This window comes from Leuresthes tenuis, unplaced genomic scaffold (assembly GCF_036924035.1).
Source record: "Leuresthes tenuis unplaced genomic scaffold, fLeuTen1.0.hap1 SCAF_5, whole genome shotgun sequence".
Classification (NCBI taxonomy): Eukaryota; Metazoa; Chordata; class Actinopteri; order Atheriniformes; family Atherinopsidae; genus Leuresthes; species Leuresthes tenuis.
Genome location: NW_027325359.1, coordinates 5,527,550 through 5,546,273, shown reverse-complemented (window position 1 = coordinate 5,546,273; position 18,724 = coordinate 5,527,550). Strand labels below are relative to the sequence as shown.

The 18,724-nt window shown below is 39.8% G+C and overlaps 3 protein-coding genes and 2 non-coding genes across 7 annotated transcripts in view; 2 read left to right on the top strand and 3 right to left on the bottom strand.

Annotated features, from left to right (window-relative positions):
• banp (BTG3 associated nuclear protein) overlaps positions 1-2,700 on the bottom strand; it is a 38,428-nt gene extending 35,728 nt beyond the window's left edge. Inside the window, exon 1 of the mRNA XM_072385568.1 lies at positions 2,436-2,700. The gene's annotated coding sequence lies outside the window, so the exon portion shown is untranslated. The remainder of the gene's footprint in view (positions 1-2,435) is intronic.
• A 964-nt stretch (positions 2,701-3,664) lies between these two features.
• trnar-acg (transfer RNA arginine (anticodon ACG)) lies at positions 3,665-3,737 on the top strand. The gene has a single exon. It is a non-coding gene; the product is annotated as a tRNA-Arg (tRNA).
• A 555-nt stretch (positions 3,738-4,292) lies between these two features.
• Positions 4,293-10,162, top strand: fbxo31 (F-box protein 31). 3 transcript variants are annotated; one of them, XM_072385567.1, is made up of 10 exons: positions 4,293-4,825; positions 6,371-6,442; positions 6,912-6,998; positions 7,384-7,460; positions 7,599-7,766; positions 7,920-7,994; positions 8,119-8,228; positions 8,366-8,519; positions 8,648-9,012; positions 9,352-10,162. In XM_072385567.1, exons 1-10 carry the CDS (start codon positions 4,405-4,407, stop codon positions 9,572-9,574), a joined length of 1,752 nt encoding a protein of 583 aa, XP_072241668.1. In that variant the 5' UTR covers positions 4,293-4,404; the 3' UTR covers positions 9,575-10,162. The 3 variants fall into 3 exon arrangements, with proteins under 3 accessions (XP_072241668.1, XP_072241667.1, XP_072241666.1); XM_072385565.1 differs by lacking the exon at positions 6,912-6,998 and having other exon boundaries at positions 4,295-4,825; XM_072385566.1 differs by lacking the exons at positions 6,371-6,442; positions 6,912-6,998 and having other exon boundaries at positions 4,294-4,825.
• Positions 10,163-11,089: 927 nt separating this feature from the next.
• On the bottom strand, positions 11,090-15,738 carry ces2b (carboxylesterase 2b). The gene is made up of 13 exons (XM_072385564.1): positions 15,634-15,738; positions 14,342-14,534; positions 14,119-14,257; positions 13,751-13,884; positions 13,455-13,608; positions 13,257-13,361; positions 13,063-13,161; positions 12,807-12,950; positions 12,581-12,658; positions 12,347-12,494; positions 12,111-12,260; positions 11,947-12,019; positions 11,090-11,868 (listed from the first exon to the last, which is right to left on the bottom strand). Exons 1-13 carry the CDS (start codon positions 15,704-15,706, stop codon positions 11,682-11,684), a joined length of 1,677 nt encoding a protein of 558 aa, XP_072241665.1. The 5' UTR covers positions 15,707-15,738; the 3' UTR covers positions 11,090-11,681.
• A 2,700-nt stretch (positions 15,739-18,438) lies between these two features.
• Positions 18,439-18,511, bottom strand: trnar-acg (transfer RNA arginine (anticodon ACG)). The gene has a single exon. It is a non-coding gene; the product is annotated as a tRNA-Arg (tRNA).
• Positions 18,512-18,724: the final 213 nt, after the last annotated feature.

Here is an 18,724-nt window from a genome sequence, read left to right as displayed (position 1 = left end):
CTGAGTATCTTTACGTTGTTGTCCAGGCATGACTCGGACTTCTCATCAAGAACAACAACGTTTTGGATCAGCGCACCATTGAAATTGAGAGCCTGCTCTAATTTTGTGAAGTTTTAAATGATTGAAATTGAGAGAAAACAAAAATAAACTCTAAAGAACATTGTCACACTGTGTGGGGCAGAGAAGAGATGCAACTACTTGTAACCATCCTTTAAAACACATCTACAGCTGTGACTTCAGGAAGATTTAAGACATGAAACGGTCTTTGCTAAATGCATTTCAAAGCAGCTTTCTGTTGCCTTCTTCCAGAGCATCTGACTGGAAAGAAAGACTTCTGCTTCAACCAGCACAGCTGTAAGGGTATTTTCACTCACTGTTTTTTTATGTATAACCACAACCCAGGGTATGCTTTTAGCTTCAAGTCTATTTTCTTCCATTTACACGTGTAACACCCTAGTAGTCTGTGGATGGAGGTTGTGCAGTGGACAGAGGCAGTGATGGTGGGTTTAAGATGGAGCTGCTGGCAGTGCTTTTACTAGTGCCTGAGAAAAGGGTCTTACTACGACCTTTTGAGTGACGGGAAAACAGTTGTTATGCTTACTGAGAGAACAGAAGTGCAACAAAACTCTGAAGATTAACTTAAGGACGATAATGTAATATGTCTATATCAGCAACAGTGAAACCCATTTAATCTCTTGTAGCAATGAAGATGCAAAAAAAATGACTATTTTGAATCCTTTCCTGATCACACACACAGAGATACTGCCCCTAAGTTCCTTTCCTTAGTATCTAAAGAATTGGAATAGTTTTTGATCACAGCTTCCTCTCAGATACTTAAGAGTTACTTCACTCAGCTGGGAACATTTTCTGAAGTAAAAAAAAGAAAGAATAATTATTCATATTATTATTTTTGAATAATAAAAACAAGAATAACTGAAGACTAAAGGACCCGAGCCAGGACTCAAACCCTGCATTCCTAAACCAACAACTCTCCGCTACTTGGATGGATCTCTGCTACTATGAAAGGATGGATCCTAAAAGTAGCAACCAATTTTGGTATCCTGATGACACGATACATAGAGAGCTGCAACTTCCTAACGACGCAACTATGAACAACCCTTTTTCAGAGTTTTAAAACAAATCAAAAAAGCAGGATGGTCATTATATTCACATGTTAATTACATATTACTTTGCAACGTTGAGTTATGCAGGTGAATTGTTGGTTAAATAAAAATGGATGAATGAACAAAAGACCTTTTTCTTTTACAAATAGTCACTTTCCCCACTGACCATTTGTTTTTGGAAAAAAACAAGCCAGGCATACAAGCTTACCTGGGCCCTGACAATGAAAGAATTACTTATTACTCAGACACTGTCAAGATCCAACCATCGTTGTAAAGCAACCATATAAAATGTGCGTGATAGGCCTTTGTAGCATTTGTCTCTGTACTTATCTAAGAAACTGAAAACTTGCAAATAAAATGGCTACAAAAAAATAACTGACATATAAATACCAATATCAATGTATTCCTTTATATCATATTAGTATATTAGATGTAAGGCTGATTCTTAAGTTCACTCGTTTAAATTTAAAGTGTTTAGAAGAATGGATTTGCTCTAATTTCATGGTGTACATATAACACACAGGGGAATAGTTTATGTGTATATGACAAACACATCTACAGTTCTATAATCTATATAATATAAGTATAGTATCTCTATAATCAGAGTCAGCCTTATGTACTTTTACATTCGTGAACGCTAGACTGATTTCTTGATGATGATGATGATGATGATGTGTGACAACTGTCCTGAATTTGAAAGCTGCTAACGTCTTTATAACTGGCGGTTAGCATCTATTAGCTCACGAAGCTGTTTGGACAATTTCAGAGTTTGTAAAATCCACAGTAATTATAACAAAACAAGATCAATAAACAAATAAAAGCAAACTTAAAAGACATTATTAGACTAGCAAGGGACGTTTAGATAAAAGCACCAGATAATACGGGTAATTAACTGGGCGGGGGTCTCACTACGAAGTTAAGTAAAAATGGTCTTTGCTGGTTATGTCTTATGTAATGTAACTGCATGTATCCTATTTTTGTTTGTAATTTGGTGTATTTTGACCAGAGCTCATTCTGCATCCAATATTCAGCCTCTAGAAGAACAAGTAGCTCGTGGCTAATGTTAGCTGAGGCTGCACAATCCGATTTGTGAGCTTGCGTGCTAACGTCAAAGCTAAAGCACAGTAGCCTAAATGAAACGCTATTTAGGCTAGCTTGGTAGTTAGCATGCTAGTTGGGCCTAAAGGCCGCTGAAACGCAATGCAAGATTCGTTGAAAGTTGAAAAGAACAATTAAATGTTATTTTGACTCCGCTTCTTTGCCCATTGCTCGCACACGACACATGAACCGCTTTAGATTGGGTTATATTACCGTGTGAATGACGAATTCTCGTGTTGTTTGTAGAGATTCCGATAACGGCGCCGTTCCTCGCGAGAGATGGGCCCGTGCCTTCGTGCGCTCCTCACTTCAGGGTTTCTCATTCAACCCAGGTTCAACAGCAGACTGTAGAGGCCGCACATAAACTCTCCAACGTCCTAACGTGTAGAGAGGACGGAGAGCATTTCGTTTTAACTTTCTCATTTTAACGGGAGCAAAGTATTTCATATTGTTGAGCTGGTTGTTTCATGACCCATAATCACTGACCGTAAGGATGTTGTATAACTTGTCATGGCGTGCAGTCAAAGTTTATTCATCTTAAACATTACAGCTAATTTTGAACACACAGACGTAAGTGTCAGAATTAGATTTATTCCATGCCTCAAATTCTTGGGTTGTCAAATTCCGCCTCGAATTGTTTTTATGCGTCTTTTCTGACGTTTGAACAAATTTGTCCAATTAAAAAGCAGTCGTCACGATAGTAGATCCTTTATTATCGTCGTATATTCCTATTTAAATGTACTGAATAACTAAACAAAAGTATAGTGATTAAATCAGTGCAGTTTGAGTATTTTTGCATATAGTACACATGCTAATAAATGACAAACAATGTATCATAATAAAATACAAATTCATATAGAACAGATTAAGAGAATGTGATACAAGTGCCCACAGCTGCCACCTTTTTTTGTATCACATTTTCAGACTTTAGAAACAAGTCAACGACCAGCAGATGGCAGAAGGAGTCATGATTTTTTTTGTGTTCTCTACTCCCTTAACGAAGACATCAGCTGCTGTTGCATTCACAGCGTTTACCTTTTCTCCTAACTGTAAAAGGGATTTGCACACTCTGGTCCACGATAACGGGAGGCCTTGCTATCTTCCATGTTATTTCCACCTTGAACTACCGATTAGATAATGTCACCTTGGTGTTACATCAGAGTCGTTGTTAAACCAACCTGGCTCTAATCAAATTATTTCTAATTTAAGCAATAAGTCGTTCGTTAGAACATGAAGTCAGTAATGTGTATGTTCAAATTTCATAATCAGCCTGTTGTAACGACTTCAGGTAAACTATATTATTTCGTGGATTTAAGCTTGTTTTACTTTTGCATATGTATTATGTTAAAGATATATAAGACAATAAAACCGCTTAAGTGAAGGTGATGCATCATGGACTTTTTCAGTTTAATACACTCACGTCAGGCTATTTGATTTCGTGCGGGCCAGTGGCGCAATGGATAACGCGTCTGACTACGGATCAGAAGATTCTAGGTTCGACTCCTGGCTGGCTCGTCTTTTATTCTTCTTTTAATGAAGTTTATCAAAAAGGTACATATTTTAACGTCTCTCAACACTGCCTTTTTGTTTGATAAACACACTTTTTGTCAGGAATTCCTGTGATTGATTGCTTAATGCTTTTTCTGGTATGGTAAATGTCAGAAGGGGAGTCCTACAGACAAACTATGCCATTTTGATAAAGTATGCAAATGTCCTGACTCCAGATATAAAAGCACCAAAATAAGCAAAAGTTTCTCGGCATGTGGATTCGTTTCATTGTGTGGTTACAGTTTGACTACAATAATAACAAGTAATGATTGTCTCTACTTTTTGCTTATCCATCTATTCTGATAACTAACATTTTGCAGCAACATGTGCGTAATATCCCTTTTGAAGCCCATTTAATGGAGCAGACTGCATGTGATGGACTGCAGTGGCTTTTTTGTTGTTTTGTTTGTTTTTAATTCTCCAGCTGTAAAACGTCGGTCCTCTTTCTAACATTGGTTCATATATACAACATACTGTACACAAGACAGTAAGGGAATAAAGAAGTGGCACGTTATTTACGTGAACAGTGTGACGTCAGAAGAAATGCCTCTGCCTGTGCTCGCGAGGAGTCGAACCAGACTGCGGTTGATAGATGTATTGTAGTGATGTAATGTTGCCTGTTTGGTGACTACGAATGGCTGTTTGTGCCAGGCTCTGCGGAGTGGGGCAGTCTCGGAGGTGCCGGAGGCGACAGCGGAACAACCAGCCGGATCAAGGCAGCGACTCGGACATGGACGAGGAAGACGGGGAGCGGATCGTGGGCCAGAGGAGAGGCGACGCAGGTAGCTGTGGAGGCCCTGAACGCGTCGTCGCCACTGCAGGGCCGAGTGACGCTTGTGAATATGGCAGCGGTCATGTCAACAGAGGAGGCTGCCGGGATCGCACAAGCAGGGGACCTCCGCACCCCCAGTCGTTATTGGAATTACCGCCAGAGCTTTTAGTGGAGATATTCTCCTTGCTACCCGGAACAGTTCTACCAAATGTTGCCCTTGTCTGCAAGAAATTCAGACAAATCCTTAACACGGAAACGATCTGGAGAAGGCGATGTGTGGAAGGTAAAACCAAGACCATTTAGACTTTGATAACAGAAGTAAATAGAGCGTCGAGCCACATCTTAATATTGGGTGCGTTTGCAAGACTAATGAATCCTCACTGTCGTCAGGTCAGGGGAATGTGGGCAAAGCATTCCGGTTGATCTGTGCGGACATATTAAGAGAACGATCCCAGTGACAGTAGCTGGATCGTGTAGATTCTTAAAAAACAGAGCATTGATGATGATTGGCATGATTGGTACACCTTAATAATTTTCTTTTTCAGTCATTCTGTTGTAGATTCACTTCTGTGTTTGGGATCAGTGCCCTGTCACATGGCCCTATTTTAGCCAAGCTGTAGCCCGTCATATCTGTGCAAGAAACGCTGTTCCATAAATTCTGTGGTGGAGTCTGATGCAGCTTTTCAAACACAAGCTGTACTGGCTTTCTCCTGCAAACCTTCCAAACAAGCTACACTTGTTCAGTCATTAACATTAACATTTCACATGCTAACTGAGGCCAGGAAATGGTGTTGGAGGTTTCTTTTTGTGTGTAATGTCTTTAGGATGACCCTGCTGTGAACTCCACTCCTGGGAAGATTCACAACTGTCTTGAAATTTGAATGACTTTATAAGCCTTCCCAGGCTCTCCCTTTTTCACGTAAATCTGCATCCCTGATCCCATTATTCAACCCTTTATGAAATCATTGATCAAGTAAAAACTTGTGTAACAGTCGTTTATATTTCAGTCACTGTCGTTTTATAAATGCCTGGTTGATTTTTAAGTTGGTGGAATAATTACTAATGAAGGTAAACTTCCCATGCAGTGCGAGGGTTGTATTTCAGAAAACAATCCGTGTCAGCTGTGGAATATGTGGAATAATGGGAGACACCTGAGGAATGTAGTGAAAAGTTGCATAACAAGTTGACTTCCAGGCATTTCCAATGAGCGAGGAATCCATTTTAATGTTTTGTGGAAGACGACAGTTAAGTGCAATGAAAATCCTCAAAAGATAAGATAACAACTTCTGTATCTAAATTTCCTTAATTAAGTTTGGGAAGTATTTCAAAGGAAAAGCTCATTTTTAAATGCAGGGTCCATTGTTTTATACTACACAATGCATTGATGTGAAGAAGATTAGAATACCTATTTTACCAATTATGGCGAGTGGCAAATTAATCCATTCCATTAAAAATAAGTGTGCAGACTCCAAAAGAGTTACTATTCTAACTTTCAGTTTTTCATTGCTTTGTTTGCTTTGAAGCCACAAACGGTTTACTTTGAACGATGTAGTTGTTGAATCTTGATTATATAGATAGTTTGCCTTGATTTAGAAGTTGTGACAGGTTTAACCTTGGATTGTCCATCTCCTTGGCTGCTCTACAACTTCCTTGTTCAGCCGAGCTCCTTTTAAAGTTAGAGCATCACTTAGACAAGATTTGGGTTTTGTAGCAGCACTAATCGAGTGTTTTGAAAAATCTTGACTCACTGCATTCAAGTGAATGCTTCTTTTTATTAGTAGCAAATCTTTTTTTTGATGTCAGTCTTTCTCCTGTTTCTGCTCTGCAGAGTTTGGCATGAAGGAGGATCTGAGGAAGATGGAAGCAGGAGGAGTGTGCAGCCAGGACCTCTACGTTAAACGTCAGTCTCACAGCTTTCATACCACTCAATATTATTTTCCGTGAGGTCACTTGTTTGTTCCTATTCATTTGGACCATTTTGGTTTTGCCCATATTGTTTGGTTATTCAGAAAGAAGAAATGTTGGCTGTAATTTACAGCACATGGAAAGCTGTCCAAATGGGGTTTTTTTGTTTGTTTTCTTTTTTCCAATTAAACTTGGACTGCTGCTGGTATATTTTAAGAAAAAAAAAGATTTGCAGTGTTGTCTGCCTTATCTTTTTTGTTATTTATCCCAAGAGATTTTGAGAATATTTTTGCTTTTTGGAATGCCAACTTCCACATAACTTATCCAGCAAAGTGGTGGCAGCAACTGTTGGCTTTTTGACCGAGCTATTTTGGCACATTCATGCATACAGCACAGCACTGCATTGGGCTGAGCTGGCCTTGGTCCTCGGCTGCTCTACACATCCCTGTGTTGTGCCCGTGCAGGTGTCAACCCACGAGTGAAGTCTGGGCGCTTTATGAAGCTCCTCCCGGACTACGAGCACATGGACTATAGAGATGTGTACACACACTGTATGTACATGGGCCTCAAAGTGGATGGCTACAGCATGGCGGGTTGTTTGTAGGGGACTTTTATTGGTTAAATTAGTAAGCAAACAGTTGTAGAGGTATAGTGCACCCATTTGTTAGTGATTCTACACAGCGCTGTTTGCTTGCATATTAACCATGACACGGGAGGCCAGATAATTTGGTGTGCTGTGTGTTGCTAAGAAACTTGGCTGACAGAAACATGGTCAGTTAATGTTTTCTTCCCTTTTGGATTTATATCTCATCTCATTTGGTTGGTTTTAACATCTCCTACAGTTTCTAACTATGCACAATGAACTCATGGTAAACCAGGAGTCCAGTAATGTTGAAATTGATTAGTGTGGTTTGCTGTTGTGCTCTTTTGTTGCAGTGCTCTACCCTTATAGGCACATCTTGGGGCTTTGGCAGCCTGACATTGGCCCTTATGGTGGATTGCTCAATGTTGTGGTATGTGTGTTTCATAATACATTTGTAGTAAGATGAGGAAGTGTCTGCAGCTAAGATTTTGTTGACCCCGTTTGCAAGGTCTGTCAATAATTTTCCAGAATTTGACAGGGTAAATCATTTAAACATTTTTCCACACAGGTGGATGGACTGTTTATCATCGGCTGGATGTATCTGCCACCTCATGACCCCCGTGTGGAGGATCCCATGAGAAGACGGCCACTCTTCCGCATCCACTTGTGGGAGAGCAAAAAGGCCACTGTGGAGTGTATGTATGGACACAAAGGTCCTCACAAAGGGGACATACAGGTGAGGGCAGTGGAAAAAAATTCATCTTTACATTCAAGAAATAAACTCTACAGAATGTGGAAGATGTTCTTCTGCACAGAGAACTGAACCAACCCACCAGCATGCCTTTGGAAGAAAGTTATTATCTGATATGTGTCATATTGTCATTTTTAGACTGTAAAGAAGGATGAATTTTCAACAAAATGTAACCAGACTGATCATCATCGGATGCCAGGAGGCAGACAGGAGGTGCGTTAAACTGTTACTACTGTAAACCTGCAAATGGCCTGTTTAAATTATTAACCTTTTAAAGTGCATGAACTGCAATACTTTACTTCCAAGCACTTTAAACTCTGTGCATGTGTTTGTGTAGGAATTCAGGACTTGGTTGGAGGAAGAATGGGGTCGAACACTGGAAGAAATCTTCCATGAACACATGCAGGAACTCATCCTTATGAAGTTCATTTACACCAGTCAATATGAGTATGTCTGTTCCCACAAATGCTTTCTATTTACTTTAAACCATGTATAACTGCACTTAATTCTCAGAGTAGCTTGTATCTTGCAAGTTTGACAAAAAGTCACTTAACTGGTGTCTGTCTTGTGCTTTCCTATGACAGTAACTGCTTGACATACCGGAGGATCTACCTGCCTCCTACGATGCCCTCAGACTTGCTGCAGCCGGGCTTATTCAAAGGCACCTATGGCAGTCATGGCTTGGAGATCGTCATGTTCAGTTTCCATGGGACTTCTGCAAGAGCTACCAAACTCACTGTAAGTTTGCTTTTCTTGACTGACTACATCATCCTTGTGATTTAAATGAATCACACCTTGTTAAGAAGTCTGCGTTCTTGCAACTCAACCTTTCAATCAAAACCCACACATCGTGCTCTTTACCCCAGGGGGACCCCAATGTTCCTGCAGGCCAGCTCACACTGGACGTTGACCTGAGTCGGCCTGTGGTCCTGCCAGAGCTGGAGCAACAGCGCAACATTGACGAGCTGTCACGACTAGTACTGGGGATACACGAGGTGGTACAGAGAGAGGCAGAACAGCAGGCAGGTGGCGCTTCTGCCACAGTCGGACACACAGCAGAGGGAGCCTGTGGCGGGGCAACAGCAATGGAAGCAGACCATGATGCCTGCTCAGACAGCTGTCTGCCTGGCCCAAGCACCAGCAGCAACAATCCCTCTGAAACCCAGCCCTTTGTCCTGCCTCTCGGGGTCATGGCTCGCAATGAGGTGTACCCTCGCACCTGCAGGAAATGGTAAGGACTCAGTTAAGTGGAGGCAGAAAAACCACAGTAATAAATACTGGTATTTATTAGTGTAGTCTTTGCTAAAATACCCATTTCAACAATAAATTGTCTTAAACATTGATTTATGTTAAACAGTGAGTGGAATAGAATAGATGTTAGGGCAAAATTTGGTCTGGTGCATCACACTTTGGTTTAATGCACCAGGGCAAGCTGCTTGAAAGGTAAAATACAACAGTCATAACAGTCACTTCTCATTTATGAACTTTAGGTTTGGTAGTCCACAAACCACTGAAATTGATATCCATGAAAATATTGATGAATTATTTATGTTCTGTGTCTCTGTTTCAGCTTCTATGGGACAGGCCTGATTGCAGGGCATGGCTTTACAAGTCCAGAACGCACCCCGGGACTCTTTGTTCTGTTTGATGACGACCGTTTTGGTTTCATCTGGCTGGAGTTGAAGTCTTTCAGTCTGTACAGTCGCCTGACGGACCACCTAGCTCATGCTCATGCCCCGAATTTGGAGCGATTCGAGGCCATGCTGCGCAACATGCAGTCGTGGACGTCCTGATGCACCAAGCTTTAAGTCTGCTCCCACATTACAAGGCAAAATAACCATTATACATGAATCGGCTCTGCTTATATATTACTATCCTTATAGCTGATGACATTAACTTTCCAGGTTCTGTCTATACTGTTTCATACTGGATTTTACTGTCTGGCTTTAGCTGCTTATATCACCCTGACCTAGCGCACTTAGGTATGTTCACAAACATGTACTCTGAGGGGCCTCCCAAGTCACCATTATCACCTTACCTGGGTTTGACCTTAATCCTCCAGTACAGCGTGATAACGGGTCACTTAAAAGTTTAGTTTTTTTCATTTTATTTTCATACCCTGCAGTAAAAGGAAAGAAGAATGATACCACTTATTAAGGATCAAACTGTATGTGCCTGTGATTCTAAAGACATGTCTGTACTCGGTAGCGCTTGAAGCAGATAAAGGTGTCCAATGTATTCTACCATATGACAGCATTATACCGATTTTCTTGCCCAACATATTTATGTGCATGTTGCATTTATTTAGATCTAATCTCATTGCACTCATAACCACTTTTAGAATGTGTTTTGTTTTCATAAAGCAGCATGATTTGCTTACATGTTGTTTTTGGTTGTTTGCTCTAGAGACCGCAGAACTTCAAATGTACAACCTCTCAGGTGTTTCTCTTGGCCACAGTGAAATCAGGACAAAAGTATGTGTATAAAAAAAAAAGTGTTGAGTTACATTCAATAAATGAACTTATCTAATAGAAATGGAGTAAATTTTACAACTGGGCAATCGTCTAACTGTTGACCCACCAAATTATCAAACACTTTAAGGTACATCAAACAGTTTTGGACTGACTGATATGTTTTTGCCCTTTGAACTGAAGATTTATCTTTTCAACGATATGCTTTGGCTCGTGGTCGTACATCATGCTTAAAGTCACCACACCCAACATGTTAGCCTGTTGTGTAAGCTGGAAAGAAATACTACAATAGGAAAAAACCCATACAAAAGCTGGAATTAATCATAGTTATACTGTATGTGTGCTTCTGTAATAATGCTCTGAAACCATTCAAATGTAGTGGATTTGTTGTTTGCTTTAATGGCTGACACAGTGTTTGCCTGGCTTTACAGTATACCTTGAAAGTTATTCCCTCCAGTTCTCCCATTCAAAACCAACTTGAGACAAGGCCAGCTGATCATTATTCAAAGTAATCATCTGAAAGTACAACATAAGTGTCTGTACTCTCATTACGGCCTGATGGTGGTGCCCGGTAGCTTTCCTACTCCAAGTGCACTTTTCTGGGCAGTTAAGTGGATGACTCAAAAACCAATGGCCAGCACTTTTATATCAGACTGCAGCTTTACTAACATTTTCCAAAAAAAAAAGAAGTCTTTTCAAGCCGCCTTGGTTGATCAGATTTTCTTTTTTTTATTTTATTATTATATCAGTATATTGCTCTGTCTGTAAACTCAACTGTTTGAATGATTTGACTTTGAAATGTGTTGCTTTGTACCATTATCAATATCACACGCCTAATTTTTGAAAATTTTAAGTTTGTCCTATTGAACTCCTCACATCAGACTTCAGGGAGCTTATCAGCTTAAGCGCTCTTCTCAATAATAAAAGGAAAAAAAAACTCTTTGACACATGGGTTTATTTTCACACCGGTTTAATTCTGCTGCACATTAGAATACAATTTTTTGAAAGTTAAAAACATTTTTATTTTTTCAAAGTTGTTTTATTTCAGTGCCATATTCAGAATGTTATTATAATGTCATAAAATATGGAGTAATTTATCAGGTATGCAAACAAACAGCTGTCATCAGTATTTATGATTATCATAAATTCCCATTGTTAATCTTTCACACCAAAAAAAAACTTGTTAAAAGCATCATGGCTATTCAGGTCTTATTTTAAACCACATCGACCCTTTCATAGTTTTTGTTCAAATTTAGTATGACATGAAAGAATATCTGATTAAAGACTGAACAGTAGAACCTAAATCATTGAGGAGATACCAAATATGGCTACAAAAACGGCATTGTCTGATGATAAATGCCCACACAAAGATGTAAATGTACGCAATGATTACAGATGTATTCAGTCCTCATCTATAGACACGGCAGCTCTACAGCTCGCTGTGCTCTGTATTCTCCTTATGCTGTCGGATCTTCTCTGGCAGGATCTGAGTTAACAAGACAAACTTGTCCTTCTTCAGGTTCTTACCAGTTACCTGCTCCTTTAAATCTAAGGCCAGGTACTCTTCATCTTTGCCATATTTTGGCCAGTGTGCAAGGCCTTCCCCATTGGGAGATCTAACACACAAAAGCAATTAATGACTTTCTGATTTTACCCTGTGTGTACTATCACTGAGAAGGAGCAGTAATACCTACCCTGTGCGAGCAAAGTTGGCCCAGTAGCTCATTATGGTTCTGCTAAACTCTTCCTCTTCTTCAGAGCACGGTTCTTAAATGAACAAGAAGTGAAACACTTTACACTTTACAAAACAAAAACACAAGCCACATATCTTAGGGGCTATAAAGTTACCTTTACTTACCAGACAGTTTTACATGGGAAGTTGTGAAGCAAAGTCCCAGCACTGTGAAGATTTCATCGCTATGATCACACTTTACAAAGCTCGGCCTTTTTTTCTGCAGGAACTTCGGAGGATACCGGTACTCATACAAGTATACAGGAGCGCCTGCATCTGGTAGTACACAAATGGGTTGTTGAAACCGTTGGTATTAAATAGTGGCTCTTAGACTGAATTGTATAATCTTGTACAAAAGTTACCTCTGTGAGCGTTTACAGTTTTAATGGCTGGAATGGTAAACAACAAATCTCCAAACATCTCAGAGTATCCATCTCTGTTTCTCACACGGTCTTCGCCAGTTCCAATATATTCATTTATTACCAAATCTCTGAAGACTGCATCTTTGGGCTTCAGGCAAGAAGAAACAGCTGTCAAAGAAGCTCAATCACACTGAGGAAAAGTATCATCAAAATGTCAGGCAGCGAGTGTCTTACATCAGGGAAGAACATGGACAGTGTGTTCTCAACGTGCTCCCGATCCATTCCTTCTGTCCAGTTTGGAGGAGCCAAGGCCTAATGGAAGAATGCCCAACTGAATAAGTTTATCAGATATACACAAAAAAAAATAAAAACAAATCCAGGTTTAACAGGATTATCTGGAATGAGTCAAATTTGTACAGCTCTTGCTTCAAACAAATATCAGTAACCATTCACTACTTACATAAGCCAACATCCATCCTGCTTCATGATTATTAATGCCGGTCATGAACGGCACAGTGAGGAGTTCGTGTTTTTGGAACACCTCATCCACAGGTTTTGTCAGGAAGTGTCCATCAACATTTACAACAATTCTTATACTTGGATCCTTGAGAGAATAAAATGTGAAATAGTAAAAGTGGAGACAGCAGTAAAAGAGACAAATATTTTGCAGAAGACAGCTACCACTGTCTATATCAGTTTTTCACATAATGTCTCACTTTCGCAAATGTCAGTATGGTATCAATATCCAGGTTTCTCATGCATTCAGCAATCTTCTTTGTGCTTTCGAGGCTACAGCCAGATGCGTTTGCAACCACCTGAGGACAGATTCATTTACAGTGAAAACTACAGCCTCTGATATTAGAAAAATTCCAAGATGAGCCATTCCAAATAAAAATCACTGATAACCAACCTGCATTGTTGGTACTGGATCATTCACCACAAGCATATCCATTGCAGCCGTACCGCTTTCAGCAATGCTACGGTGGAGCAGGCCATCAGACAATGGTGAGAGAAGCTGTTGATTCAAGTAGCAGAAAAAGTAAAAAAAGGTTCTTGTTTGAGTGAAAAATGTCAGAGAAAGGAACTTTATCTCCAGATTAATCCTTACCAGGAGGGATGTGCTCACTCCACCAGCAGACTCCCCAAACACAGTGACCAAATCTGGGTTTCCACCAAAATTGTGAATGTGCTCCTTGATCCACCTCAGGGCCTGTATCTGGTCCAGCAGGCCAAAGTTCCCCGACACATGCTCATCTCCGGTACTGGATACAACACAGTGAAGTCTCATTGATGTGTGGCACAAACCAGATTTGTGCTGCTCATCTGTGATGTGATGTACAGCGTTTTGCTTCTGGAAGACTATAACCAGTTTGTTCTAAGTGTTCTAACTAGTAATCCAGCTACCTGAGAAAGCCCAGAAGTCCCAGTCGGTACTGGATTAGAACCACAACCACATCCTGGTAGGCAGCCAGGACAGAACCATCATACACTGAAGCAGACCCCAGAGCAAATCCACCACCATGGATCCACACCATGACCTGGAAGCAAATGAAAGACCACTCAAAAGTCACAGATATTAAACTAAAGAAAAACAACTGAAATCATCAAACCGAACAAATGGTGACAAAAACCAAGTCGCCCTTCTGGGTTTTGAGGTCATCTAGTTTCAAATGAGACTATCGCTATTCGTATTGCCATTACGAATTCTTCAAAAGCATTAAAAATGAGCTCCTCCAACAACTTAACACTTTTTAGACAACAAGGGTTCTTACCGGAATCTTGGCATCATGAGGTCTGTTAGCAGGAGTGTAAATGTTGAGATAAAGACAGTCTTCTGAAACATCTGGCACCTCTGCCATATAACCAAGTTTCTTGAGCAGATCCACAGCAATCTCTGCATTTTGAATGCACCTGCAAATAAGATATTTTAATCAATAACTACAAAACAGAGTTATGTGAATGACGTGCAATAAAACTGGAGCACACTTATCTTACATGTAAGGCTGCTTGGTGGCGTCTCTCACTCCTTCCCATCCCTCTGCAGGCTGAGGCGCAGCCAGCCTCAGAGAGGGGCCGACGGGTGGCTTGGCAAATGGAACACCCAGGTAGGCGTGGACTTTGGTTTCCTTCCCCTTTACACTCACATACTCACCTCTCAGGCTCCCGAGTTTGGTGTGGACTTGTGGTGCTGTCAGAATATGAGACATCAGCATCAAAATGTAACACATTTATAATCCTTTACCCCAGAGGATATAAAAATCCTATATTCGCTAAGACAAAGGCATAATTCCTGTAAAACTGCAACATTAAGTCGTTAGTCTTTGATTACGCAGGCAAAGGTGAGTGAAGTTGACTGGTAGATAAACTGACAACTGTTAGTGCACCAGCTTTGGATCTGAATAATTACATCTAACCATGTGAAAGACAGTTTACTGTCTTCAGTGCTTTTAAATGCCCTTTCTACAACTCATTCAAGCACATGCAAGTCGCTAAAAGTAACTGTTCATTAGTTTTTGAATAACAAATTCATCAACAATGTAAGTGATATAATGTGGTATTTATGAGGAATTATTTTGCCTCATTATGGAACAATTAACTCCTGTGTGGACAGAACAAGCAGTATAAATATGTCCCCTCTGGCCTCTTGGATATAATAATATCTTAAATATGGACATTTCAGCTGTGAATCAAAGAAATTCTTGCCCAAGACTATGTGATGCAAGTGTGTAGTGGGAAACACTCATTTTGCCCTCTCACCTATCTAGACTGGTTCTGTGTTGCTCAGGTTACACACCTTAGTCTAAATCAGTGCACTAACGCAGAAAATAATAACATTCTGCTTGTGTCAACATCTGTTTTTGAAAATTTGACAAGGCTGAGTAGTTATTGAAATCAACTTTATTTCCCCTGTTGCTCTGCTGAAAAAAGTATTGTATTTAACATCTACATTTCAGTAGAGATGCATGCATGTATCTACTTATATAGACCACCCATTAATTCACATTATCCATTACCAGCTAAAGTAAAGCTCAAATCACCTCTCACCTGTCAACAGAGTATCTAACTCAAAGGTAATCAAGATTAACTTCTACAAAATGAGACAAAAACTCATTTCTCAACACATTCAGCTGCATTTCAGACACATTAAAGACTTAAAACAAAATTCTTATGTTTAGTGCAATTGGATCTGCCTCTTGTCTAATATACGGGGCTGGCATAAATGGTAAAAAAATAATAAAGAGTTGTTCACGTCATTGTGAGGGGAAAAATAAGTCGGTCATACTCACCGTTCAGATCTGCATTAACACCGACAAATAAAACTGATATAAGAAAGAAAGTTTGCTTCGCGCGAGACTCCATGATCGTTGTCTGAAAGTGGACAGCGACACTGTTGGACTTTGAAAAACTACCCACAGGAAGTCCAAAGAGAGACGTAGCCGCCTCCGCCGATGAACTTACTGTCAGTGTGCGCGACACTTTGAGCCAGATTCTCAGGCAAGTGATTTAAAACATTCTTGCCCATCATTGCAAGCAGTAGGCTACAATTTAACATATGCTTCTCTCCTCTTGGAGGTCCGATGACAACACGGAGTCAACTTTAATTTTTTTAAGTTTGTTTGCACTAAATCTCCCTTCAACTACACTGTCATACCAACCTTTGTTGCAGCTAATTCAGTTTGAACTGCCCCTCTTAGATTCAGGTAGCCTTTCTCAGAGAAGGAAAACAGTTTTTTCTTTCATTTTATTTTGATGAACGTGGTGGAAGTTGAAGGATGTTCTTTTTTCAGTCATTGTACTTTAGCTTCACATTCAGATTTGAAATTGATAAAGTATGGAATGATTGACCAACTACAGACAGACAGAACGCACTTTTCAGTATTTAGGAAGCTTCAGTCCCCATCGTTCATCTTTAAAACCAAAGTTTTGAAAAGTTTGAAAAGCCTGACCGAAAGCATCAGGGTTTTTCCAGGTGTTTTTGACAACCAGACTCGTGTAAATCAGTGTGTGACGGTTGAAATAACAATGTGCTCGGTTTGGGTATTTTATCATGAGAGCTCTGCAGCACACCCAAGTCACACAACTTTTATGAGTGATCAATAAAAGAGTGGTTACATGAAAATGCAAAGTCATTCCAAGTCATAAAGCTAGATAATATGCTTAAATGTCATTGCTCAAGAATACCTGGTAACATCTGGAAGAATAATCTGTATCTAGGTTACAGTGAGAACACGTGTCCCTTACTGGAATACCCTGTGTCACTCAGGTCATACTTCAACATTAGAGGAATAGTAGAATTACTGATTAAATGTATTTATAATGATTCTCCCCAACACAGTGTCAACCCATTAATATACATGCAATGTACCACTGAATAAGTGACTCAGGTATGCAAACTATTGAGCAAAATTTAGTTTTTTCAAATCTACATAACTAAAGGTATACCAAATATGCCTGCAAAAACAGCACTGTCTGATGATAAATAACTTCATAATGATGTAAATGTACACAGTGTATACAGACATTTTCAGTTTCCATCTATAGATAAGACTACTCTACAGCTAACTGTTCTCCGTCCTCTCCTTATTTACAGTATTAAAACTGTAAAAGTTCACAGAGGTGACTTATACAAGATTATACTGGAATGGTAAAAAAAAAACAGATCTCCAAACATCTTAATTTTGTTGTACGTCTCCGTGATGACAATAAAAGCTTTTCATTCTATTCAGCTTACTCAGAGAATCCATCTCTGTTCCTCACATAGTCTTCGACTGCATCTTTTGGGAGGAAGCAACGGCTGTCAAAGAAGCTTGATCGTACTGTGGAAAAGTATCATCAAAATATCGGTAAGTGAGTGTCTTAAGTCATGGACAGTGTTCTCACAATGTGCTCAGACCGATCCATTCCTTCTGTCCAGTTTAAGAGCTCAGAACTAAGGGAGGAAGGCCCATTACAAAAAATACATGTATGATCTGAGGTCCAGATGGATAGAATCAGAGCTGATCTTTGGGGGCCCACCTGGCAAACACAGTTGAAGCATGGCTTATTTTAGCCAAATTTTTCATGGAGGCCCCGTGTGTCAAACAAGAAATCCTTTGGAGAACCAACAGCTTAAACAATCTGCTAACCTCTCTTATACTCTCTGTATATTCAGCGACATACTTTGCAATGATGATAGGAACTTTTAGAGCAGGGCTTGCAGCTACCAACTTGTCCCATATAAGTCAGTATGCCAACCCAAAGAACGGGAAAAATCTAAACATAAAAACCATGGATCATGACAGTTGACGCCATCGTTTTTGCCAGGGATTGTATTAGTCTACAGCTACAAAAGATAAGTGATTAAACGTGTGTTAGAATCCCTCGAATACAATTTTAGAGTTATCTTTCTGTTGACTAGGGCTTTCTTATTGTCTAAGCTACACAATGTTCAACGTGTACACACTATGGATTTCAAATAAAGAATAGTTGAAATCCTCTCATCTTGTCTCTCTTGAATCTAGGACACCGAGCTTGAGGTGTCATGGGATTGTTGTTGGGAGGATTTAATCTTACTGTTGGGAATTATGTCTTCCAGGTACGCAGAGGTTTGCCAAATGAATGGAAATGTTAGGTTTGATGGTCTGTCTGTGTAAAATCAGCTAAAACCGCCAGTAAAATTAACATATACCGTCAGATGTTTGTTATAACTAGATTACTATAAGCCTTTATAAACAGTATTTTTGAACATATTAGCTTATAGAATGGCCTTCAACCTTTCAACCTAGCCCCACATACTAATAAATGTTTGGAGCCAGTTAATCTTGGAAAATTTTGGCTAAGCTGTTCTTAGATATTTACTTTTTGTCTTTACGAAAGAACGACAGGCTTTGGATTGTCACGTCAACCAGTTTGCAATGGTCTATAATAGCGCCGAAAACCGAAAGCGGTGGTCAGTTGATTAACATTTGAGCACAACTGTCTGATCTTATTCACTAGCCTCAAGAGTTTTTTGACAAGAGACGTGTAAAAAGGAAGACTTTAATTGTAAACACAATTAAGTTAAACTCAAGCTGGCCCAGTCAAACTAGGATCTATGAAGGAAAAAATATTTCCGAGCCAGCCAGGAGTCGAACCTAGAATCTTCTGATCCGTAGTCAGACGCGTTATCCATTGCGCCACTGGCCCGAAGTACGTGCCCAGTAGCCTATAACAGTATTTGACACGTTCATTTAAAGTGATTTGTTAGCTGTGCTGTGATTTTAACATTAATCGTGACAATAGTGATAGATAACGAAGAAAAACATTGGAGAACAGACTATAAATATGAATGCAAATGTTTATACGTATATTTAACGGATTGGGCAACCCGGCAAAAACCTATCCAATCGAAATACCCGT

What these genes read in the sequence shown, in the direction of transcription:
- fbxo31 (XM_072385567.1), top strand. Translation starts at nt 4,405, where the DNA reads ATGGCTGTTTGTGCCAGGCTCTGCGGAGTGGGGCAGTCTCGGAGGTGC. An exon ending in TAGAGATGTGTACACACACT is followed by an intron (nt 6,999 to 7,383) that starts GTATGTACATGG and finishes CTTTTGTTGCAG; the next exon opens with TGCTCTACCCTTATAGGCAC. An exon ending in CTCACAAAGGGGACATACAG is followed by an intron (nt 7,767 to 7,919) that starts GTGAGGGCAGTG and finishes TGTCATTTTTAG; the next exon opens with ACTGTAAAGAAGGATGAATT.
- ces2b (XM_072385564.1), bottom strand. Translation starts at nt 15,706, where the DNA reads ATGGAGTCTCGCGCGAAGCAAACTTTCTTTCTTATATCAGTTTTATTT. An exon ending in GCCACCAAGCAGCCTTACAT is followed by an intron (nt 14,258 to 14,341) that starts GTAAGATAAGTG and finishes TCTTATTTGCAG; the next exon opens with GTGCATTCAAAATGCAGAGA. An exon ending in ATCCAGTACCAACAATGCAG is followed by an intron (nt 13,162 to 13,256) that starts GTTGGTTATCAG and finishes ATCTGTCCTCAG; the next exon opens with GTGGTTGCAAACGCATCTGG.